This window comes from Trichosurus vulpecula, chromosome 3 (assembly GCF_011100635.1).
Source record: "Trichosurus vulpecula isolate mTriVul1 chromosome 3, mTriVul1.pri, whole genome shotgun sequence".
NCBI lineage: Eukaryota > Metazoa > Chordata > Mammalia > Diprotodontia > Phalangeridae > Trichosurus > Trichosurus vulpecula.
In genome coordinates this window covers 141,206,861-141,232,240 of record NC_050575.1, presented here as the reverse complement: position 1 = coordinate 141,232,240, position 25,380 = coordinate 141,206,861, and the positions used below count along the sequence as shown (strand labels likewise).

At 41.0% G+C, this 25,380-nt stretch overlaps 1 protein-coding gene across 3 annotated transcripts; it reads right to left on the bottom strand.

The window, feature by feature from the left end:
- Positions 1 to 828: 828 nt before the first annotated feature.
- On the bottom strand, positions 829 to 25,376 carry C3H19orf12 (chromosome 3 C19orf12 homolog). Of its 3 annotated transcripts, none has more exons than XM_036751556.1 (3): positions 25,212 to 25,376; positions 7,665 to 7,844; positions 829 to 3,078 (listed from the first exon to the last, which is right to left on the bottom strand). In XM_036751556.1, the coding sequence occupies exons 2-3, from the start codon at positions 7,822 to 7,824 to the stop codon at positions 2,813 to 2,815; spliced, it is 426 nt and encodes a 141-aa protein (XP_036607451.1). In that variant the 5' UTR covers positions 7,825 to 7,844; positions 25,212 to 25,376; the 3' UTR covers positions 829 to 2,812. The 3 variants fall into 3 exon arrangements, with proteins under 3 accessions (XP_036607451.1, XP_036607452.1, XP_036607453.1); XM_036751557.1 differs by having other exon boundaries at positions 25,216 to 25,340; XM_036751558.1 differs by lacking the exon at positions 7,665 to 7,844 and having other exon boundaries at positions 25,212 to 25,340.
- Between the last annotated feature and the right edge of the window lie 4 nt (positions 25,377 to 25,380).

The following is a 25,380-nucleotide window of genomic DNA, read 5'->3' as shown; positions in this document are numbered from 1 at the left end:
AGGTAATAGTTTTTAAAAGATCTGGAGGTTTTAGTGAAATGCAAGATTAATATGAGACAACAGTAGAATGTAGCAGTCATGCAAGGTAACAGGATCTTAGGGTACATTAAAAAAGGTCTAACATCCAGTAATGACATGATAATCCCACTAAATTCTGCCTTGGTCAGACAACATCTGGTGTATTGTGTTCAATTCTGGTTGCCATATTTTAGGAAGGACATTGATAAGCTGGAGAGCAACCAGAGGAGAAAAACCAGGATGGTCAAGGTCACGCCCTACATAGTCTGACTAAATGAACTGGGCTGTTTAACCTGAAGAAGAAAAGACTAAGGAGTGGAGGGGAGGAGATATGATCTTCTGGTATCAGAAGAGCTGTCATGTGGAAAAGAGATTAGACCTGTTCTACTTGGACACAAAGGGCAGAACAAGGAGGAATTGGGTGGGAATTACACAGGGAAATTTAAATTTGATGTAAAAATTAGAGCTACACCAAAATGGAATAGGCTCCCCTAGAAGGTAATGGTTTCCCTCTCACTGGAGTTCTTCACGCAAGCACTAGATGACCCTTTGTTGAACATATTGCAGAGGGAGATTCTTTTCAGGCTGGCCTATGTGCCCTTTGAGGACCCTTCCAAGCTTGTTAATTCTGTGTGTTCCTCTCCCTTTTGTGTCCTGCAAGACTATATTTATTCTTCATTTCTATTTTGAAAAAATAAGTAAAGCCATTATAATAAATACCTAATTTGTGCAGGTTTTTGTATTTATTATAGTTATAATCATAGAAATTTGATGTACTTTTGTAACTATAATGAAATAAATGTCCTCAGATTCAAATGCACACTAAAAGATTTTTATTGTTCCTTCAAAATCAAGCCAAGATAAGTTTTCCTTTACACAGAAAAGAAAGCAACTTTATACAAGTTTGGTACAAATCAGGAAAAAAAAAAACCCAGCATCAAACACTATACAGCTCAAATTCTGACTTTAGGTAATAAAATCTTTAGTGATTGCACATGAGAGTTTGGAAGTGAACAGGAAAAATGAGGCAATGTCCAACATGATTATAAAAAACACTTTCAAATGTCAGCATGGCTATGTCATGTCAGTGGCATATGTGTAGGAAAAAAACAGAATACAAACTTTGAGGACGCAGCCTGTGATATGGTATTCTAACATGTGGAAGAGAAAGATCATTTTGAAGGAAGATTCCACTGAGAAATTACAGGATTCATTCCAATGTAGTTTCATCTTCAGTATTTTCCAGCTTTGACTTTTTTCTATACCATGAATGTAAATTAACCTGGGCTTTGGGTCAGCCTGAACTTTATTAAAAAAGAAACAACCCACAAACTAAATGAAAAACTGGAGCTCTCAGTAACTGTCACCCACAAATTGTCCACCTTCTTAGCACTACAGCAGTTCTTAGCAGAGACAAACCTGGACTACAGTGCCTTCCTCATCATGTTACTACTTAAGAACAGTCATCACTCTGGTTTTCTATTCTTACCCAAAGGGCCTGGGAATTAATGAAGGAATTTTAGTTACCTCTCAGCAACTACTGGAAGTTGGGGGCCTGGGGGTGGCGGTGCTGAGGGAACTACAGCTACATCCTAGCAGCAGTCCGGACGGGGAAGGCTAAACTTCCCGAAAAACTTGTGTCTAAGTTAAGTTCATACCAACCCAAGGCAGTTTTGTTGTGTGTGTTTTCAATATAAAAGGATGATTGATACACTACAGCACAATTCTTAATGCCAGGTTCTGGTAGTATCTAGTTCAACTGGTAAACTGTTCTGGAAAGCATTACAGAATGGTCACCATTAAAAAAATGAGAAAAAGGGTTTATTCAGAAAAGATTAATCGGCATTTTTCCTTTGCTATAGAAATGCCCCTTTACTAAATGTTTTAAGTGGAGCATTGCTGAAGCTCAACACATCAATTAGCAAGTCAAAGGAACCATTTGTGAGAGGTAGCTCCTGATCCCGGGAAAGAAGAACTAATAAGAGTTTGCTCTGAAAATAATCACTTAAAATTTAAAAAAAAAAATAATTGCCCTCATTTTAGAGATGAGGGAAGTGAGGCACTGAGAGGTCAAGGGACTTAAACACAAACACTGAACAGCCTCTGTTCTATTTCTTTCTTCAGGACTGTGCGACTTCATGGAAATCGGCAGATTACTCTTCCCCCTTGCTGAGAATTTCACGGTGATTCAGATTCTTAAGTCAGGGTGGTGTACGATGACAGGGAGAAGTAAAAAGTGAAACACATTTTCACAACTGCTTTCTGTTAAGAACCATGAAAGCAGAGGGGGCACCAACAGGAAACTAGTACCCAGGTGCTACGAAAAAAACGTGACTGCAAGGAAGAAAACAGAAAAGTAATCCAAAAGGCAATTAAGTGTGATCATCTTTTTAAAGAGCCTTGTGAGAGATGAAATGAATTTAGAAAAGTGCAATTAATGTTTGCAATACGCAAACCTTCCTGTTGATTTTTTGTTTCTGACAACTTCACAGTCAAAAGTATGTCAATGGGCACCATTCTGAGTAGGATCCCGAACCACAGTTGTTTTACAGATAATTTTGAGAACATGCTACAATACTTCCTCAGTAACTTAATATAAATTAGGTAGTTTGACCCAATTTTGTGATAACTCAAGGATCAAGAGTTTCCAGAGAAACTCACCCAGAGTGAGGGTGTTCCGGTACCTCAAACATAAGTAGCAGCAATTACTAGCTATTTTTCTACACTAAAGTCATCAAAATCATCCAAATGAAAATCCCTGCATTACACAGTAAAAACCATTCACTGGAGAGGGCTAGTCTCCATACTGTACTTCTGCTCGAAGCGTCTGTGTGACATAATTTACGACCACTGATGCCAGCTTCTCCTGAAGGGCTTCATTCCCCATTACCAGTGCAGTCAGCTGCACCGCATCCGTCCAGTCCAAGTCTCTGATAATGGCAAAGGCTTCGTTAAAAAGCTTCTGTTGCTCAATAGGGGGCAGTTCCATTATGATCTGAGGAATTGGTTTAAATTGTCCACTAGTCATCCAAGCACCAAGTAGGCCACCAACTGTCCCCCCTAGAAAACAAATAAAGATTTAATTACTTATGATTCTCTCATCAATTATACTTAAATTCTTACTGATCAGGACAGTGATATGAGAAAATTTTATCATCACAGTGAATAGTTCTGCAGTCAAAGCATATTTGCCATTGTCCCTAAATTACTAGAGTTGTAGGGCAGGTTTATGTGGTCAAAGGTCCCCTCAACTTAATTCTGAAATACATTCTGTCTTAGCTATTGCTCTCAATTTAGAGATGCAAAACGGTACATACACTATCTCTACTGGGGTCAGACCCCACAAAGAGCCACAATTATACTGAACTAAAATTCTCTGGGGTGTGTGTGTATGTGTGTCTGTGTGTGTGTCTGTGTCTGTGTGTGAAGTCTATTCCTCCATGTATCCTTCCGTTCTTATTACACGTTTATTCACCTTCCCACATGTTGGGATCCAACCAAACTGGCCTTGCTGTTCCTCCTATGGTCCTCCATTTCCTATCTCTGTGCCTTTACCCTGAATGTCCCGAATGTCTGGAATGTGCTCCCTCCTCTGCTTTCTGGAATCTTCCACTTCCTTTCAGCTCAAGAGATACCTTCCAAATGAAGCTTTTCCTAATGCCCCCATTACTAGTGCCTTCCCCACAAGATTGTTTGTCATCTACCATGTACATACCTAAATATGTTCATGTTGTCTCCCCTTGCTAGATTTAGTGGAAAGGAAGAGCTTTTGTCTTCATATCTCTAGTGCCTAGAATATAACAGGCACTTTACAAATGCTTGGCAATTGAGTGATTGATTGGATTGATTGGTTAGTTATAAAATCCTATTTCCACTGGGGAGCAGATGATACAGAGAAATGGGAAGAGTCACTAACAAACTGGTAAAGTTGAATCATCTCTTCCTTGTGAGTAATGATAGAGTTTCTGGCCCTCACAATCTAGAGAGTTCCCCTTCATTCAACTAATAATAACTTAACATTTACATAGTGCTTTAGGGTTTACACACATTATATCATTTGATTCTCACAACAACCTTGTGAAGTAAGGATTTGCCTCATTGTACTTCATCTGTAAAACGGGAATAAATGACTCATCCAATATTATGAAGCTCACAAGTGGCAGAGACAAGATTTGAACAAAAGTCTTTTAATTCTAAGTACAGTCTTCATTCCAACCAACAAAAGTAGTAAAAAATGTTTGTCAGTGGTCCCTTAGCAGCAGATAAGAAGGCTCTTTGGTCTTTTTTTTTTTTATGTACAATCATGTTAAACATTTTTCCATATTAGTAGTGTTGTGAAAAAAGAATCAGAACAAAAGGGAAAAAACCACAAGAAAAAAAAAACAATGAAAATAGTCTGCTTCGCTCTGCATTCAGAGTCCATAGTTCTTTCTCTGGATGTGGTTAGTATTTTCCATCATGAGTCTTTTGGAACTGTCTTGGATCATTGTGTTCCTGGGAAGAGCTAAGTCTATCATAGTTGATCATCACACAATGTTGCTGTTACTGTGTACAATGTTCTCCTGGTTCTGTTCACTTTATTCAGCATCAGTTCATGTAAGTCTTCCAGGTTTTTCTGAAATCTGCCTGCTCCTCATTTCTTATAGCACAATAATATTCTACCACATTCATATACCACAACTTATTCACTCATTCCCCAATTGATGAGCATCCCCTCAATTTCCAGTTCTTTGCCACCACAAAAAGAGCTGCTATAAATATTTTTGTAGGTGTAGATCCTTTTCCCTCTTTGATCTCTCTGGGTCCTTTTCACTTATGATCATTTTGGGATATAGACTCTTGGCTCTTGAAATAAAGTTTTTCTAAGGCTGTACACAACATCCCAAAGGTATATGGAAACAACACAGTAAGTTAATGTAACCAACTGTTTCTTCTTCTGCCTCCAATAGTCTGGAGATAGGGGAAAGGGAAAAACATAACCTACTTTCTTTTTTAATAAGCTTAAAGGTCAAAATTAACAGGCAAACATGTGCCATTTAAAAAATGAGAGATTTGAGACACTAATGACTTTTTGGATCACTGGTAGATGCCACCAAACTAGGCTTACCCATGTACCAAGTGTAAAGGGTGGTACAATGTAAGGGTGGGCCCTGCAGATCAGCCTTCCCACTGCCTGCCTCTCGAAACCCTGCATGAGCATTCCACCACTGACTCAGCTCTCCTATAGAAAGCCATGCAAAAGCGAGGTTACAGGAGCCATTCTCTCGACCCTCCACACTGTTAAGAGGGAAAACACCTGCCCCTAGGTCTGATGGCCAAATACCACTGCAGTAACAAGCATACAATGCTCATCTCTTTGCCAGCAGGACAAAGCATTCCAAAGAGTAAAAATGCCTAATTTACAAGTTTCACTGAACTTTTCCCCAGGACGATAGTGAAACACTTAAAGCCGACAAGAGTTGCACTCTTGTACACTAAACCTTTATGAGAACATCAATATTTGATTTAGAGCAGCACTTAATGCAAAAAGTCACAAGGAATAGCAACCAACAAGTTACTACCTCTCTGAAGAAGAAAAATTTCCTTTTGTTTTCTAACTAGAACTATCTACCCACCCATGAAAAGACAGTTGTAGCTAATCCTGTGGATTTGGTTGTGAGACATCCCACTCTCTGAGCTTTCATGCAAATTGTATAAAGTAAGACAAGCCCCTGCACCCCACCCCCACAACATCTGAGCACAGCTTCATGCTAAACTCATTGTACAACTCTTTCCCTTCATTCCGCTCAATTCTAAAACACTCATAAAGGTTGGGAGACTAGAGGTTATGAGATGTTATTTGGCAAAGAATGAGGAAAGGTAATTTCTTTCTAGAGGCACTTTTGGGTAAGCAAAGAAGTATGTGTCAGAACTTACTGGTTCATACATAATTTGGACACGGAAAAATAAAGACGAAAACGTGGACTAATTGTTCACACAACTTTTTCCACCAGTGAATAAAGAAATCACTGTCTCTCATCACAACTTGATTGCAATCCCACCTGGGCTTTGGACTTCCTGGACAGCCTAATTAAAACTCCCTGTGCCTTAGTTTCTCCACCTGTACAACTAGAATACTACAATGTAACTCAGTGATGTTAGGAAGATGAGAGTTAATGCAGCACACTAAATCATCATGATAATACCAATTAAAACAGATTGGAGAACACTTCATCTGAGTGGTACCTCTAGGGAAGCCCTATCTGGCCCAGTCACTGAATCGGCCTTGTAAAACCACATGTGAGTGACAACTTGGCTGATTTTCTGATTTCATCAGAGCCTGTGGCTGAGGCTCCAACTGTGAGTCAGACAGTCCGATCTTCCAATGCTGGGTGCACTGGAGTTTCTGCTGCTCTCAAGCCTAAGGGATAAACTCAGTTCTGTGCCTCAAAGCAATGATGATCTTTTGACAAGGTAATTATCAGATCCAGCTGCACTGTACTCTTGGGGAATCAGCCAAAATATTTATTCATTGCCTAGAAATTGTGTGTGTTTGTGTGAAACAAAACACACCCAATCCCCCCACCCCAACCTTATCCATTTTTACCACAGTCCTAAAATGGAAATAGATGGTAAAACAAGATGACAGAGATGTACCATCCTGCGGATGAGTTTTTTTTTTCTTTCCACTATTGTTTTTAATGATATGATGTCTCATTAGCAAGACCTTGTAGGGTTCTTGGAGTTCAATGTGAGTGGGAATGCTGTCCCATAAGAAGCATCTCTATCTATTAAAGAGGTTAGTGATGATAACATTCAAGCTAGTATTCTTGGGTACAAACAAGGGTCAAGAATGAATGAATGAATGAAAAAGCGTTTATTAAGCTCTTACCATGTGCTAAGCACTGGGAAAACAAGAAATTCACCATGGCAGTTATTGCTCTAAAGGAGATTGAAATCTAACGGGGAGACAACATACAGAGGAAAGTTCAGCTTCAGAGAAAATCAAACTAAGTGGTCCTTAGAGTGCTGAATCAGGGTGAAGGCAAAGCCTCAAATCTCCTCAAGGTAGTGAAGAGCAGTGGTGCGACATGAGCACTTTCTCTCTGAACTTCTTGCTTTGGTTTCTTAATACTGGGAGAAATTATCTCTTCATTTTGTGAAGAATGAAAATGGTGATGTTAAATGCCACTTTCAGTGCTAATATATTCATTCATGTAGAATCCCTAAAATGGTTCATCCCTCCAGCCCCATTTATTGAAATCCTATGGATTTCATGACCCAGTTCAACCACCACCTCCTTGGACAAATCTTTGCCAGATTCCCCTGGTGAAAAATCATCCTTCCTTTCTTTGAACCCTAAGCACATTCTGCACATCATTTATGTACTTACTATGGTCTATTTTAGAATACTATTTTTGTGTATGTTGGGTATCTCTGCCTCCTCAACTAAGTGTAAGCTTGGTATCTCCCCCGGTATAGTGTGCGTGCGTGTGTGTGTGTGTGTGTGTGTGTGTGAATACATATTTGTTAAATTACATGCACAAAGCTATTTTTAAAGAAGAGAACCTTGACTGAATTATAATGTGGCGCTAAAGGTATACATGTGGATAATACCATTGAATCTTTCACTAGTTTCAGTGGCCACATCAGAGAAAGGGACTTACCAACAGCTATTCCTGGGGGGCCGCCCACCAAACCCCCAACAAAAGCCACGGCCCCTGCCACCAGCGCCCCCTTCCCTGAATGCTTGATGGCAGCCTTCATTTTCCTCTCCTCCGAAATAGTACAGAGCAGTTTCATAATGTCTTCTACCCTGAGTGGCATTCTGACTGGCGCAGGACTCCCTGGAAACAGAGTATTTTAAAAGAATTAATTTAACAGTATTTCCATTCAAATGTTCACCTTCCTAGGATACTGAACAAAATGAACCATATTTTCTGAAGAGAGAAGTCTCCCGGGTACAACACAGAAAGGATCAATTTTTGTGAAAACATCTCCTCAGATAAAGAGGGGCAGAATTTAGTTAATAAGCAAACAGAAACAGAGCCGATTAAAGGTCGTCCTTGCTTTCTGATTGACTGTTGATTTATGACCAGATTTCAAAAGCAACCACTGCAGCCATCCATTTTAGCATTTCCTCATCCAAGTAAATCAAGTCTGTCCTCTTGCATCAGCCATTTTTCTACTGACTCCGGCAATTCCTTAGTCCCCATATGAATGGCAGAATTATTAAAATTCTGGTTTCTATTTTTCCCTTTCTGGTACAATTCATGTCTGTGTGAACACAAAGGTAGGATATTTATGTTTAATGGGTCATTGCCTTTATGATGGCCTTTTTTTTAAAGCTACCATTGTTGAAAGCAGTGCTTTTTTTTTAAATACGAAAATCAACAGAGAAAATCTCTACTAAAGTAGATTGTTGTTATGAAGCAACTCTCAAGAAAAAAATAGCAAGAATTAAAGTATTTTGCTGTAATTCCCTGCACCTACCTGACTACCCAGTTACAAACACACACTTAGGTAGCCATACACTTTCACTGGCAAGATAAAGAAACAGCTCTATGATTGGCTCACTTTAACCCACAAAAGAGTGTACTGTTCTATGCCCCTTTACAAAGCAGAACTAGAGAGGCCTCAGGCATTTAGCTATATTTGCAGAATCCTAGAAACAGAGAATTTTAGAGCTGGAAGGGGCCTCACTTATTGAGGCTTGAAAACAATGGACCTAATTGCGCAAACATTTTTAAACATGTTGCTACATTCAGAGCACTTTCTACCCCAGAACACAGTCCTCTCATGCTTAGTTTTTACATTTTTGTTTTCCCACAGGCCTTCTCAGGTCCAGAACATGTCAACCTTGTGCAAGAAAAAGCAACTGGGGAAAGGGTATGAAGAATAACTGAAGGAAAACACTCTGTTGCCTAGGAAGCTTCTCAAAATGACAACGCAGGCAACTCTTTTTGAGGGACAAGGTCAGACAGGTTCTGGGGCTGCAGAGCGAATTAACTCTATTAAAACCCAAGGTGCCTCTCTTCCCTGACCCTTCTACAATAATACTTGCAAGCTTATTTCTATCAGAACGCCATTCCACACATTCCTCATCTGTTCAGACATTATCATTTAAGCAGTTCTTCTATTCAGTTGCTCTGGGGTGAGGGAATGGTAACAACTGCGTGGAAACCTACATACTTCACTTTCTGGTTTGGATCTAGGAGAAATTGTTAAAAAGATGGAAATCATGTTAACTAAAGGCCTGGGAACATTGAAAAAGAAAAAAAACAAAACAGAAAAAGACTTTGCAATAGAATAAGGAACATTGTCCCATTATAAGCAAAAGCTGGGTCTCTGAATGAAGGGAAGTTTGTTTAAAAGAAGGATGGAGCCTGCCAAATATGATAGTCGGACAGGGGCAAGGAAGAAAGGAAGGTGCCCCTCCACTGCCCAGCAGAGTCTGACTGGGTCACAGAGGTCACAGTGGGAAATAGGGAGACTGAGTGAAAATGGAACCAGAAGCGAAGTAGAAAGTTTATGCTGAAAGAAAAGTTAAAGAACTTATTAAATGGGGTGATTTGTAAAGAAAGATAGTGCCTTGTGCATAGTAGGTATTTAACATATGTTCGCTAAAGTGATTTGGATTCTCTGTAATTTCAGCACTGTCACAGTTTTTTTAAAAAATACATTAAAAACTCTATTTTGTGCCCTTTATTTCACGCCCATTTCTCCATCTTGCCCACAAGGGTATCTTGAGAAATATTTGGTAAAGTACCTTCACAAGCTCAAGCAATATGATGTCTAGCATTGGGTAGGAGGATGGGCAGCAGCCTTTCAACTCTAAGGTTTGTGATTCTAAGAGTTAAGTCAGCAAACAAGCATTTATTAAGCAGATAGTAAGTGCCTAGCACTGCTTGTTCCTTTTCAAATTTACTGCTAAAAACATTAAAATATTTGGTAAAGGAATTTATCACTACCCTATATCAGAAGTTAAGCTTTGCAGAGCCCACACTATGACAAGAGATGGGTCAAAACACATTCATTACAGATACTTTGCACTGACTAAATAGAATGAAATTAAAATATTTCCTAACTTTTAGACATCAGGATAATCCAGGAGGCAAAACTGCTGATAACCCATAAGTCTTCTATAGCCCAAATAAAGACTTTTGATACACTAGATGTAAATTCTATAGCTATATTTGCAATGGAAAGAATGCTGGATTTCGAGTCAGGGAACTTGGGTCTGAGTCTTGGTTTTTCTGCTTACTACCCGTGTGACTCAAGAAACCTCTTCCAATCTCAGCTCATAGGCAAGATGAGGGTAGGTGGCCTTGATGACTTACTTCTACGGTACCTTCCAGTTCTCTCTAGCTTCTTTACAATGCTAAGATTATTTACATACATCTTCAGCCCTACTGGGACGTAAGTTCTATAACTGCATTCATCCACTCAACAAACATTTGTTAGGAGTCTGCTGCATACAGAGCCCACTGTTGAGAGATACCAAGTTTAGCTACCACACTGTCCCTACCCTTACTGAGGCAGCACAGCACTACAGGATCACTGCATCAGAAGTGCAAAACAAATATTATATGATATCTGAGGAGGAAGGTTGCTGTTACTCACCAGGGGGATCAGGGAAGACTTTCTACAGGAGGTACCATTTATGCCCCATTTTGGAGAATAGCTAAGAATTCGACAAACGAAGTGGGGAGGCACTCAAGGCCAATAGCCTGAATAAAGGTAAAGAAGCAAGAAAGCATGCACAGGGAGGTCAAGGGACAAAAATTCAACCTTTTTAGCTGTTGTATAAAGGTTAGTAATATGGAAAAGAGGTGGAAAAGATAGGATGGTTGTGAATGGCAAACAAAGGAGTCTCAACTAGACTTGGGAAGACATAGGAAGGCACTGAAGATTTACAAGAAATATGATGACCATGTTGCACCTCCCCCACAATCCCTGGTCGGTACACATCTACTGTATTGGACTTGATTTGGGGGTGCTCCATTTTAGGAAGGATATTAAAATGAAGTGGGCAAACACGATGGTAATGGGACTGAAAACACACATATAAGGATCCACTAAAGAAAGCAAGAATATTAAACCAAGAGAAGAGTCAACCTGGGACACAAGAGTAAGGGGAACATGAAAGCTGTCGGTTATCACACTGAAGAGATACGAAACTTGTTCTGCTAGGCCTTAATTCTAAGAGCAAATAATGGAAGATGAAGAGAGATAGATTTAGGTTCAATGTAAGAAAATCTTCCTAACAATCAGAGATATGCAACCAGATTTTAGAGAGGTGAGAAGATAAATAGTGATGAAGTGGAGAGCCAAGCATGTGTGTGTGCGTGTGCGTGCGTGTGTGTGTGTGTGTGTGTGTGTGTGTGTGTGTGTTCAAGTATGGTAGGAAAGAGGAGGAAAGGGTCCAAGAAGTTCAATGGGCTAGAAAGGTCAAAAGGCTTGCTTAACTTTCAGGATACCTGAACATATTTGTAAGCTGGTGAAAAAGAGTCAGCGAAGAGACAAAGATTGACGATGCATGAGAAAGAAGATCTATGGGGAAACATGAGAAAGGATTTCTGGAACAAGATCCTTGAAGAGGCAAGAAGGAATGATTGAAGACCCTGGTAAATGGATTTATCTTATTAAGGAATAGAGATACCTCTTCTTTTGTGTCCAGAGGGAAGGAGAAAAGAAGGAATGATGTTGCTGAGTTCTGAGGAATAAAGAAAACTGAGAAGAGTCATGTAGAAAAGCCTTAATCTTCTCAATGAAGTACAAGACCAGGTTATATGATGTGAATTCAACACTAAGGGAAAAGAAAAAGGGGATGGAAAGGAATGGAGAGAAAATTTAGAACAGCTACTATGGGGGAAATGAGTGAGGGAATCAGTAAGGGTAGAACATAAAGACTATCAAGCAAGTAGCAAAAGTTTAGCTGAGATAATATAACAAATTTGTGATGGTTTGGCAGACCAATTTTGTGATTTTCTCCATTATTGTTTAGTAGTCCTATGGAGGAATAATTTTAAGAGATGGCTAAGAGTTCAACAAAAGAAGAGGTACAGATTGGGAGGGGGTTACCAAGGCATAAGGATTTGCAGGATGAGAATGGTGAAATGTAGGAGGAGCAAGGATAGTATTCCCCCATGGCATCTAGCACTGGGCCTCACACATCGTAGGTGATCTATAAATATTTATCAAATGAATGCATAAGTATGCGGTATTACCAAAAACTTCATCGAGTTTTCTAAATGATCCTGCACAGACCTCAGAGAGTGAAGATACTTTCTGTTTTTCATCTCTTGGGAAATAATGCTGCCTTCCTCTTCCCTGACCCCATTCCCAGCTCCCCATTCTCAAAACTCTTTACAACATGTTACACAAGAATCTAAATAAAAATGGTTTGACATCCACTGATTGTTTTCCTAGACACTATTTTTTTCCACATCAATCTTTCTTTAAGCTCCTATTGCATAAGATAAATACACTAACAATTCCAACACTGAACATTTTCTCAATAGTCCATTTCACCCACTTCTATAACAATGTTTTTGAGGATTTCATATTTTATGTACTCAACAAATCCCATCTCCAAACACAGAGGGTATCTCTATCCTAGGAACAAGTTCTACTCAATTCTTCCAAGGACTTAATATAATTGAGTAGATGATTTGGGACAGTGGGAAGAGCACTTTACTGACAGTCAGGAGATTTGGGTTCTAGTTCCATCTTTGTCACTAACCAACTGTGAATTTCCCCTCCCTGAGCCCATTTCCTCTCCTGTAAAATAACTACAGAAGAATAGATGACCTTTAAGGTCCTTTCGAGACCTAAGTCTGTGACTTTGGGAAGAGTATAGCATAAGCTCCAAGAGCCCAAGATTTTATCTAAACTTTTGCCTCCCCTACCATCCTGGCCAGTATCCTACACAGAGCAAGCACTTAAAAAATAGTATCTATTGAACTGAAACATAAGGCTTTTTTTCTTGGATGATTTATAAGAAAGTCTGTGAAATAACTACCTGGTTGAATAATGAATGGATAACTGACTATTCCTGTTTCATCCTGATCTGCCCACTGGATGTATTTAAAAGACATCACTGATGAAATAGATCTGTCAAACTGTGTGGGGGCTCCACATGTTTCACTGTAGCTGCTTCCTATGAGGCTTTCACTTTGATCACGTGACCATTTTGACAACTTTGGTCCAAGAAGAAGGGTACAAAGGCCAATTAAGAGCTATTAGTAGCCCTGATCATCCCTGCCCTTTCCTGCTGTTGGCCTGTTTTGAAAGGTATTCTGTCATTCAAGAAAAGGCAGTGTTTTCTTTTGCCTCAAGGAAAGTGAACCCGTGAAATAGGGGAATTACAGTTGCAAGCTAGCACCTGCTGGGGAAGGGAAGAAAGAAGAGGAGGAGGCTAGAATACAGACCTAGGAATTTTAAAACAATTTATTGCCGCCCATTGGGCTAAAGACCAGAGGTCTACCTGGCACTCCCTTCAGTTCCCATGTGGCAAGATAATTGGTGGGAAGCTCATTCTGTATGTAAGTACACTCAACTTTGCTCTGCCCAACAGCGATTGCTGCCTTCATGTGCTGTCTATAAAGACAGGTTAGCCAACAGAAACAAGTGCCCTATCTATGGGTAAGCTATATTGATCTGATTAGCCACTTGAAGCTGGCATTAGAATGAAAAGGTACCTCAACAAACCCCAGAAGGTATCCGGAGTAGATGGGAAACAGTACAGATGTCACTTTACACAAGAGAGGTACCTCAGAAAATTTTAATGTAAACTAAATGTAGATAAAATGAATTATAGTTCCAATCTATTAAGAAAGTTGAGTTTGGTACACAAAAGAATCCTTTGGTGTACCTTTTGATTGAGAATTCTTTTGTAAGGTATATAATCATCCCCCCTCTCCCAACTTCTATGTCATGAATTCAAATTTTTACATAGTGGATATTTTTAAAGAGTGAATGGGGTAGGTATCAAAGAGAAATGGCCTACATTCTCAGGGATTCTCTGATCATACTCCAGAAAACCTCAGATTTGGAAAGAATCTGGAGATACCCCACACTCTGCAACCTCACAAGTAGCAATCTTACTGCAGAAATTATTTCCTAGGAGCTCAGTCTAATTCTATATAAGGAAGGATACAAAATGATAGTAAACATGTGTCTTATTTCATTTATCTTCTAACAAAGAAAAAGTTCTTGACAACAACTTTAGTCCCAGATTACAGTCAAAAATTTTAAGTGATAATCACCTGTTTTCTTGAAACAGGCAACGTCACATAACTGCAGCACTCAAAGTAAAATATACTCAGTGTGCCAGTAAGGGGGTCAGCTGGTGTCCAGGCGTGTAGGAGAGGAAAAGGAGGGAAGCCTGGAGGGCTGGAGCTATGCTTCAACGGCTTCACTCAAAAGAGCACCATCAATAGTGGCTTTGGGAATCCTAGAACGTCTGAGTCGCTTCTCTCAGGAGCAGGACTGTTTCAAACACAGCTGCCTAAATCCAAGGGGAAAATGTATTTTTCATAGAATAACTTCAGAAATACTAACAGCAACAACAGATCTCAATCACAGAAGCAAGGTTTGTTCCAGCATGGTGAAGTGGGAAGAGTGCTGAATTTGGGTCAGAGCACCTGGGTTCCTTCCTTTACAGCCATGTGACTCTGGGCGCTCTACCTTTTAGTCCTTTCTGGGACTCATCTTCCTCGCCTTTCAATGAGGACGCTGTGCTATTTGCTCTCTTTGTTGTTGTTCTATTGTGTCTCTACTTTCTCGTGGCTCCTCCCATTGGTTCTGATTCTTCTTTACAACATGACTAATGTGAAAATATGTTTAATAAGAATGTATATGTAGAGCCTGTATCAGATTGCACACTGTCTTGGGGAGGGAAGGGGAGAAAATTTAACTCAAAATCTTATGGAAGTGAATGTTGAAAACTCAAAATTAATTTTTAAAAATGACAACGCTATTCCGAACTCATCATCCTGCAGTATCCCATCAGCCTTGGTACTCTACCTCATCACCCTCCAGTGAGAGAATCCTCCATGAGCCATGAACTCCAAAACCTCCTTTGAAGGAAGGAACTCAACTAAGAATGTCCCATTTCTCACCTGATTATACTAATTTGGGACTTTTGTGACTCCTCCCCCACGCCCCAGGAAGTTCATCATTGTACAAACCTCATCATCCTGCCAAGTCCCACCAGCCTTGGCACGCTACCTCCCCAGAGCCCCCGTTTCAGCTTCTTTTGCATACTGTCCATATTTCCTTGAGGACAGGGATGGGCTTTCTCTTTTTGCATTTGTTATCCTTACTGCTTACCGGTGCAGATGCTTAATCAATGTTTATTATTGACTACTGACCAGTCTAAACGACCTCTAAGGTCCCTTCCAATTTATGACTATTCCATATTCCTAGATAACTTTGATGAAAAACCACAAAAATTTATTAAGCATATACTATGTGTGAGACATGGTAGTGACTGTAGGAGATATTAAGATGAAATAAGACAGATAGCCCCTGCATTCAAGAAGCTTACAGTCTGATAGCAGGAATAAAACAAGTCCACAGACAACTCTATGATACAAGGTAGAAGGTAACTAGTCAAAGGAAAGGTCCATACCAAGTGCTATGAGAAATTCAGAGAGACATAGATCAACTCAAGCAGAAGGAATGAGAGAAAGCTTATCCCAGAAGGAAGGAAAGGAAATTAGAAGGCAATAGGCACAAGGAAAACCACTCTAGGCATAGAGGATTGCATGAGAAAAAAGCAGGGACAAAGGAGACAGTGGAACATGAACTAAGGATGCCAAGTGGTCTAGTTTTGCTGAAACGCAAAATATACAAAGGTAAGTAGTGTGAAATAAACTACTTTTTCAGTCTTATTAAATACACTTTGCTTTCTTAAATTCTATGAGTCTGTTAGCTATTAAGAGGGCTGTCAAACACACTTTTATTTTTTTTCTACAATAACTGAAAAGGTGTGGAAATGGTAATAGGACATGAACTCTGTCTGTGGCCACATCTCAAAGGAGTTGAAATTCTGGGTCCCTACCTAATCTCCCACCTAATTCACAATTAGATTTGTCTGTGAGATAGGCCATGGGAACAGAAAGCCCACCTGCCACCCCACTGTAAGGCAAATACCAATCCAAAGCCTTAGTTATTTGTGAAAACCTGGACTGATCTCTTTGATTACAGTCTTCTTAAATTAAATGTTTAGGTCTCTGGGGATAGAAGAGAAAGAGAATAATACTGTATGTCTGATCACTCAGTCAGCAACTAGGCTTACTGTGCTGAACAAAAGAAAGTGATGGTGAAAAAAGAGATGAGATTTAGAAAGCTTCTAAGTTAATGAGAACTATTTACCTCGATGCACCCTGTAATAACTAATATAAAAAGGAACCTGTTGAGAACCTGAAATATGAGCTCAAATGTAATTTCATTTATTTACAAAGGGGCAAAGAAGGCTTTCATGTCCGACTAAAATGAACTCTGCCATGTATAGTCTCCTATTTATCTTCTAAGAGAGTTACTTCAGGTAGAAATCTGTTTACTGAAAAATTCAATTAAAACCAACTCATCAATATCCCTCCAAAGTCTGTAAGCCTAGAGAGAGCTCATGCATGAGGAAATAGCATGGGTTTTAGTTAGGAGTATAACCAAGGTCAGATTCAAAAGAGGCCCCAAATTTACTTTAGGTGCATTTAAGTTACTTATTTCATCCTGATAAAGTAAGTTTTCATCAGTAAATGTGAAAACAAGTCACACAATCAGAATTAGAATTTCAGAATTTAAAGGGATCTCAAAGCCTTTCCATTCCAAACCACATCTAAAAAAGAATCCTCACAACAACATATGGGATAGGTGGTCATCCAGTCTTGGCTTGAACACTTCCAGTGAGAGTAAACTAGCTACACCCCAAGGCAGCACATTCCACTTTTGATTAGCTCTATTTATTGGAAATTTTTCTATACCCCAAACTAAATTTGCCTCTTTGCAATTTTGACTTATTGTTCCAAGTTCTGCCCTCTGAAACCATACAGAAAATGCCTAATCTCCCTCCCATATGACTGCCTTTCAAGTCCTTGAAGATTGCTATCCGACCTCCTTCTTCAAGCTTAACAGCCCCAGTTCTTCAACCATTCCTCAGGATAGGCACTCAAAGTCCCTCACCATGCTGGATGCCCTTCTCTGGATACTATCCAGCTTATCAATGTTCTTCCCAGAACTGAACACAAAATCTGGGACACGGTCTGACCAAGGCAGAGTACAAAGGGATAGCCCCTCCTTACTCCTAGAAGGTCTTACTCTGTGCTCTCTTAATGCAGCCCTAGACCATGGTACAGGATTGTTGCAGTCCACCGAACTCCAAAGATCTTTTCCAGACAAACATGTGAAGTCTTACACGCTTACATGCATGAAGTTTATCTTTTTTTAAGCTAAGGGTAAGACTTTATACTTATGCCTTTCAAATTTCATCTTCTTAGATCATGCCCAATGATCTAGCACATAAAAGATCTTTAGATCCTGTCATCTATTGTGTTAACTATTCCTCCCAGCTTTGTGTCATCTATAAAGTTGATATGGATACCATTTATGATTTTGTTTTAGTTACTGACAAAAAGGTTCAACAGCACAGGCTCAAGTGGACACTCCACTAGAGACCTCCTTCCAAGTGAACATGGAACATGACTACTTTTTGAAGCTACCCATTCAAACAGTTCCAAATCCACCCTATTTGGAACTATTCTCTAGCCCATATCTCTCTACCTTTTCCCACAAGAAGAGCATGAGATGGGGCAGTCAGGTGGCACAGTGAGTAGAGCACGGGCCCTGGAGTCAGGAGGACCTGAGTTCAAATCTGGCCTCAGACACTTGACACATTTACTAGCTGTGTGACCTTGGGCAAGTCACTTAACCCCAATTGCCCTGCCTTCCCCCCTGCAAAAAAAAAAGAGCATAAAAGACTTTGTCAAACAAATGACTAAGACCCAGTTAATCAGTATCTATAGTATTCCTGTGTGGGGCCAGTCTATTAGCCTGTCAAAAAAAAGGAAATAAGGTTAGTCCAGCATGACTAACAAGTCCATGCTGGCTCTTTGTGATTATCACTTCCTTTTTTTGATTAGTGAACTACTTTTTAAAAAAAAAAAATTCTGTGTGGTCTGGACTTGTAATTTCATCAGTAAGGATACTCCTTCTACCAAGGCAGAGAGATAACCCTTCTGCAACTTACATTATTACAAAATTGTTAGGACACTAAGAGGTTAAATGACCGGCCCAGAGTCACATACCCAGTAGTTGTCAGAGGCAGAACTCAAACCTGGGTTATCCTGACTCTCAGGCCAACTCTCCAACAAGGGTCCTTAACCTGAGATTTGTAGATGGATTTCAGGAGTACCATGAACTTGGATGGAAAAAAAAAATTACATCTTTCATACTAAATGTTCTAGAATTTTGCTAGTTTGCATATTGGTACAACCAGGCAATAAACACAACATCCAATGATAATCGTGAATATGTCTATGTAGTTCTGTATTTCAAAGTATGACAGACTCTCCATATAGAAGGTGGAAGAAGCAAGACATTTATTCATACACCAGATAACCAGATCCCATAACCAGACAATCTGCTCCCACAACCAGTCAGCCCACTTTATCATAACAGCAAGGAACTTAAAACACAATATCATAGCATGGAGCCTCCCATCCCAAAACCCCTCAGACCCCCCTGCTGGGGTCTTCTCACAAAACTCACAGTACAGCTATCACAGGCCGACTTTCTTTCCCTCAGCTCTATCATGACAGCCATTACAGCCGTAACTGCTCTTTCAACATTTTCTGTGACACAACTTCCTTTTCCTCTCAGTAAGCTTCTCCCACCACATGTGACTTAGGCTTCCTATGATGTAAGCAGGTCACATGGCCTATTAATGGGTGGGAAACATCTTCAAATCTAAAATGCTATTACAACATTCCATCCTCCTTCCTTTTTTGAAAATGGAGGTATCTTTCTCTAACCATGTGACTCACCTGTTCTCTACAAACTTTCAAATATCACTGATAGGGACTTAGTCACATCAGCTAAAATCTCACCTTCTATAGGCAGCCTTTCCCAATCCCTCTTAATTCTAATGCCTTCCCTTTGTTGATTATTTCCAGTTTATCTTGAATATAGTTTGTACATACTTGTTTGCATGTTGCCTCCCCCACTGGATGTGAGCTACTTGGGAGAAAGGGCCTTCTTTAAGCTTTCTTTGTATACCCAGCCCTTATCACAATGCATTTAATTAATGTTTGTTGACTGAATGACATCCATTCATTCTTTCAGTACCCAGGGATGTAGTTCATTTGGACCAAGTGACTTGAATTCATTAAGGGGAGCGAGTGCTCTTCTAATATCTCCTTACTTATCTCGGGTATCAACCTCTACTAACCATTCCCATTCTGACTTTTGAGTCCAAAGAACATACTTTTTGGCAGAGAAAACAGTAGCAAATGAAGAACCGTATGACACTGACTTCTCTCATTCTTAGTTAGAATCAACCCTTCTACCCCAAGCAGTAGTGGCAGCCCTTCTTTTATCCTCTTTCCCCAACACAACTCTCCAACCCAGTCCTTTAGTGTTTCCTTAGCTTTTGTCCCCAACTTCAACTCAGTCTACATTTTAGTGCTCCTGACACCATTCTTACATTGCCATGCATACTTTTCTATTCATCCTTCATCACTTGCCTCAGCTTCTATCTTCTATTCATAGCTTTCAAAAGTCTAAGCTGGTTGGTGTGCTCTCTGCACAATCATATCAGTTTCCTGGTTTTCCTCATCAAAGCAATTCTATGTTCTCAAAATTTCATCGAAAGAGAGTTCATAATTTTAGTCTGTGAGATCCTACCTACCCTCCTTCTGAACCCTCTAAAATCTACTCTATCAAAACCAAGTGCATGTCAGACTCTGCCCAGCTTTCTTCTCCTTCTTTAACACAAAATCTAGAAGGGAGTTGTCACATCCTCCAAGTTTTCCATCATTCCATTTCAGCAACCAGTTCCTCCCTGTTAGAAGCAGATAAAGGACAGAATTTTTGCTTGTTGTTTTTTCCATTTTTGAAGGAAAAAATTATCTTTAAGGAATTTCAAGAAAATATTTAGTTGCATGGGGCAGTGGGGAGAGAACCTGAATAGATTTCTGAATAACTGAAATATTTAGTTGCTACTATATCATGCCTCTGGGTCAGGCTTGTGCTGTTTCCCAAACTCATATATTTCCTTTTTGTCCAGGTAACCTGTATTATGCTCAAATGACAAAACTGTTTCTGTCCTTTTCTCTTCATCCCCCATACTCCCCCCCTTCCCCTCCCCCTCATTTATGGTTGCTGGATTTCCTCATACAAGTATACAACACAAGAAAGAGTGCATGGATTGTACAGAACAAAAGGATAGTTAAACTCCCTTCTAAATGATCTGGATTAACAATAGGACTACTTCTGACCTTGTCTTCACCCTCTCTCCCTTGGCTATCACTTTCACTTCCACAGCTTCAAATACCACCTTCTATGAACATGATTCACTTTGGACCCATGCCTTAAAAGCAATCTCCATAGGAGTATACTTCCACATCTTAAACCCCAAATATCTAAAAATGTAACTTCTCTTCTTTCCCCTAAACTGACTTCTCTAACTTCACCCAGGATCCCACGTTCAAAATCTTGGTAGGAATGTTAGTTGTGACAAGGAAGAGAAAGGAAAAGAGTCCAGTTACTGAGTCCTGTCCATTCAACCTCTGTAGCATCTTTCATATCCACCACCTACTGTTCATTCCCAAGGCTATTACCATTACATGTTCTACTCCAGTGCTAAATCCTATAATCCACCTGGTCCATTACAACTGTCACCTTCTATATTTTCCTACTTCCCTTCCTTCCACTTCATGCTACTCCCAAACTTCTTGGGCATCTGGTCACACCTCCTACTGCCTATTGACCAAGATTCTAACCTCTCTGCCTTGAGGTCAAGACCTTCCATATTCTAGTAACCCCCACCCTTCCTTTTTGGCTTTCTCTCACACTTCAGCCAAACTCCTTCAAACATTCCCTTTGCTCACCCTGTTCCCTATACTCTAAATATCATCTTTTGCCTGTTGATTCCGACCCATCCTTTAAAGCCCAGCTCAAATGGCAGGCACCTCCTCCAAATAAGCCCCCTCAGACCTCACAGACGCCACTCTGCTTTTCCACTTGCTATTGAGAGGCAGAGATGGGTGTTGGGGGTAGCGGAAAGAATGCTGAATCTTTTCTACTTCTTAGCTATGTGACTGTGGGCAAGTCATTCTTCCCCCTTGGCACTTTCATCACTTCATCTGTAAAGAGAATAGGGGCAGGGGCCAGGACCAGTGATTTCATTGTACAGGGAATTCCCAGAAGAGGAAACTCCTTTTACAGGTGTTAGTCTTAGAGAATTGCCTAGAGTACTGAGAGATTAAGAAACTTGTCCGGGATCAGCAACCAATATGTGTCCAAGGCAAAACTTGATATCCACTGGCCTCCATCTTGCTCCATCTGTAAAATGGTTAAAATAATATATGAAATACAATACCTACCTCACAGGTTGTCTTAAAGAGCAAATAAAATAATGTAGGTAGAATACCTTTAAAATCTTAGAGCATCATCTGTCACCTTCTTTATATAGTTTAAAAATAACATAATACCATGTATTATGGTTATCTATGTTTATGCATCAGTCTCTACTAGCATATATGATTCATGAAGACAGAAACAGTGTTTTATTAAAGCTTGGTTATCTCTTCAATCACCTAACAGTGTTCTGTACATAGAAGATATTTAATACATGCTTGTTCAACTGAATTATTTTCCTTAATATATACCTAGGATGAAGACTACCTCTGCAGAATGAGACCAGGAACAAACAGGTGCTAACCAAGCAGATGTTAACTGTTCTAATGCAAAGCAACATTTGAGCCAGCTCATCATCTGCCTATCCTGGTCTCTGTTAATATTCAAGTACTAGCAAGGTGTTTGAAAGGTCACCTAACCAATCTCCTGCTTTAAGGAACAGATGACACAGTGGTGAAAATAAAATAGCACCCTGATCTGATGATGAGAACTAAAAGCTACAATGGGTCCACACTCATAATAACATATGAATACTGACTTATGGTTTTTACAAAATATTTCCCACTAGCTAAAGGAAGAAGGCAATGCTACTAAAAGCATGAATGTTACACATTCATTCATCCAGCCAACCAAACACCATGCAAAGGCAGTCTTCTGCGACACTAAACACTGAATTTGGAGGCAGTGCACTTGGTTTCTGCTTTGGTTACTTATTGCCTTGGTTACATATTACCTGAGTGATCTTGGGTAAGTTACTTCCCTTTTGGGGACCTGTTTCCTCATCTAAAAAATAAGGGAATATGACTAGATGGTCTCCAGAGTTGTTTCCCAGCTGTAAATCCTGCAATCAGCTAAAATTTGCAGAATAGTTGTGGGAGGCACATCTAGGTACCAATTAGGGCAAATAGTGAATCCCGTAAAGTGGTTGCATTTACTCAAATTCACAATATTTGGAAGTATTATTGTATAATCATTGATTCCAGCCTAGAGGCAGCAAGGTGGCAGAGTGGATAGAGACCTAAATCTGGAGTAAGACTTGAGTTCTGGCCTATGACACTTACTAGCTGTGTGACCCTGGACAAGTCACTTAAACACTGCCTGCCTCAGTTTCCTCAATTGTAAAATGGGGATAAGAATACCTTCCTCCCAGGGTTGGTGCTCAATTAAGAGTCACCAGAGGCTCAAATGAGATAACTAAAACACTTAGCACAGTGCCTGGCATATGGTAGGTATTTAAAAAATGCTTACTCCTGTCTATCCATCCCCGCACTACCACAATGAGAATGACCTTGTCACAGGAATCACACTAATCAGGAATTAAGGCATAGGAAAATACAAAGGTAATTAAGACATGGAACACAAAATCTGGCAATGGGGTGACACAGAATATCAGAGCAATCTCAGAGAATATCTTGTCCATCCCCTTCATTTTAGACAGAAGGGTGAGATCTGGAGACACAAAGTGTTTTGTCTAGTAATAATATTATTTATGTTGAGATTTCAAGTTTTCAAAGCAAATCAAACCTACCTATACTGCCCCAATCTCTCCACTGACCTCCAATCTCACATCTCCAACTGCCTTTCAGATATCTCGAACTAGACGATCAACAGACATCTTAAACTCAATATATCCAAAAGTGAACTTTGCTATCTTCCCCCTTAAATCTTCCCCGCCCTTCCTTATAACCATAAAGGGCAACACCATTCTCCCAGTTCCCCAGGTTCACAACCTAGGAGTTATCCTGGATTCCTAGACTGTTGCCAAGGCTTGTCAAGTTCATTTTCACCCTTGTCTCCTCTGACACTACCACCACTCTGGTGTAGCCCTCAGCACCTCACACCTGGACTATCGCAATAGCCCGCTGGTGGATCCACCTGCTTGAAGTCTCTCCCCACTCCAATCCATCCTCCATTCAGCAATTAAAGTGATTTTCCTAAAGCACAGGTCTGATGATGTCAACCTTTCCTCCCCCACCACCTCTATAAACTCCTCTGGCTTCCTACGGCTTCCAGGAGCAAATACAAAATGCTCTGTTTGGCATTCAAAACTCTTCATAACCTAGACCCCTCATGCTTCACCAGTCTTCTTACACCTTACTCCATGACACATACTTCTCGATCCAGTGACACTAATTCCACGGCTGTTTCAGGGACAAGACTCTCCATCTTGGCTCTGGGCATTTTCTCTGGCTGTTTCTCGTGCCTGGAAGGTTCTCCTCCTCTGTTCCCCTTGGTTTCCTTTAAGTCCCAACTAAAATCCCATCACCTACAGGAAGCCTTCCCCAAACCCTCTTAATTCTAGTGCCCTCCCTCTTAATTATTTCCTATTTAAATCTTACATAGTTTACTTTGTTTAATATTTATTTGCTCCTCCATCAGACTGTAAGCTCTCTGGAGGCAGGAACTTTCCTTTTTTTTCTTTTTTGTATCCCTGGAGCTTAGTGCCTGGCACATAGGAGGAACTTGGTAAATATTTACTGATTAACTGATCTTCACAACATCTCTGTCTGGTAGACACTATTCATTATTACTGTCCCCATTATACAGCTGAGGAAACCGAGGCTTTGAGGGGTTATGTACCTTGCCCAAAAGCACAGTCTCTGAAGCATGAGAGTCCAAAGCTGGTTTCCTGATGGCAAGTGCAGCCCCCTTACTCCTCGATCTGCCAACCCGCCCCACCCAAGTCTGAGCTAAGGGAAGGCTGCCTCATAGAGCAGAAAGTCTTCTTGCTCAGTTAGGAGTCACCAGGCCTGGATAGGCAATCCAAGTTGTCTACTTAGCACTCATGTGATCTCAAGGCAATCACTAAAGCCTTCGGAACCAGTTTCCTCGATTGTGAAATAAAGGAATTGGTCAGAGTAATTTGTCCAGGTCTCCTAACATTCCTGAGACCCAGGCTCTTCTCCTACTAGCTGGACCATCTCCCTCCCTGGGCTGTCTCTGTTCCTGCATCCCTAAGAAGGGGTAAAGATGCACTCACGGGCTTCTCAACCTGGATTCGTAAAATTAAAAAATCCTCCTCACCGGATTTTAGCATCACTGGTGTCCTTTGCAACCATATGCATTTTATTTTATGCATTTAAAAGGGCAGCTTTAGCACCCAGGCCTGGCACATAGTAGGCTCTTGTTAAATGCCTGCTGACCTGACTTGTAAACATCTCTCTGAGAAGGGGGTCCCTAAGCTTAGCCAGGCTGCCCCAGGGGTCCTCGAAGGAGATTAAGAGGCCCTGGGCCGGGGGTCTCCACGGTCCCCCCGGGCTGGGTGGGGCCGGAACAGGGAGGGTTTCCCTCTTCTCCGCCTGGCCCTCTAAGGAAGGACCCCCGAGAAAGGGTGTTTATGAGGGGGGGCCGTATTTTATGGGAATCAGCTTCGGAGAAGCCCCCGTACGGGGGGGGGGGGGAGGGGCGGTGCCGGGCAGGTGACCCAGGCCCCTCCCCCCTATAAGCTTACCTGGGCCCAGGCCTGGGCCCCGGGCCCCGCGCCCCAGGGCGGGCTCTGGGCCTCGGCCGGTGCTGACTTACGGCGCTCCCCCTGTCCCCCGGATCCCGGCCCCCCCTCCCCCCGCGCCTACCTGCCTCTCAGCAGCTGCCCACAGCAGTCACTGACCCGGCCTGTCGCGACAGAACCTCAGAGGTCGCGACGGGAGGGGGAGCGGAGCAGCGCGGCCTCCTTCCTGTCTCCAGGCCTGGGCCCGCCGCCGCCGCCGCCGCCGCCGCCGCGTCCTCGCCTCCCCCCCGCGG

Coding starts and splice junctions, on each gene's coding strand:
- C3H19orf12 (XM_036751556.1), bottom strand. CDS start 7,824: ATGCCACTCAGGGTAGAAGACATTATGAAACTGCTCTGTACTATTTCG. Junction 3,079..7,664: donor CCCCCCAGGAATAGCTGTTG/GTAAGTCCCTTT, acceptor TTTGTTTTCTAG/GGGGGACAGTTGGTGGCCTA.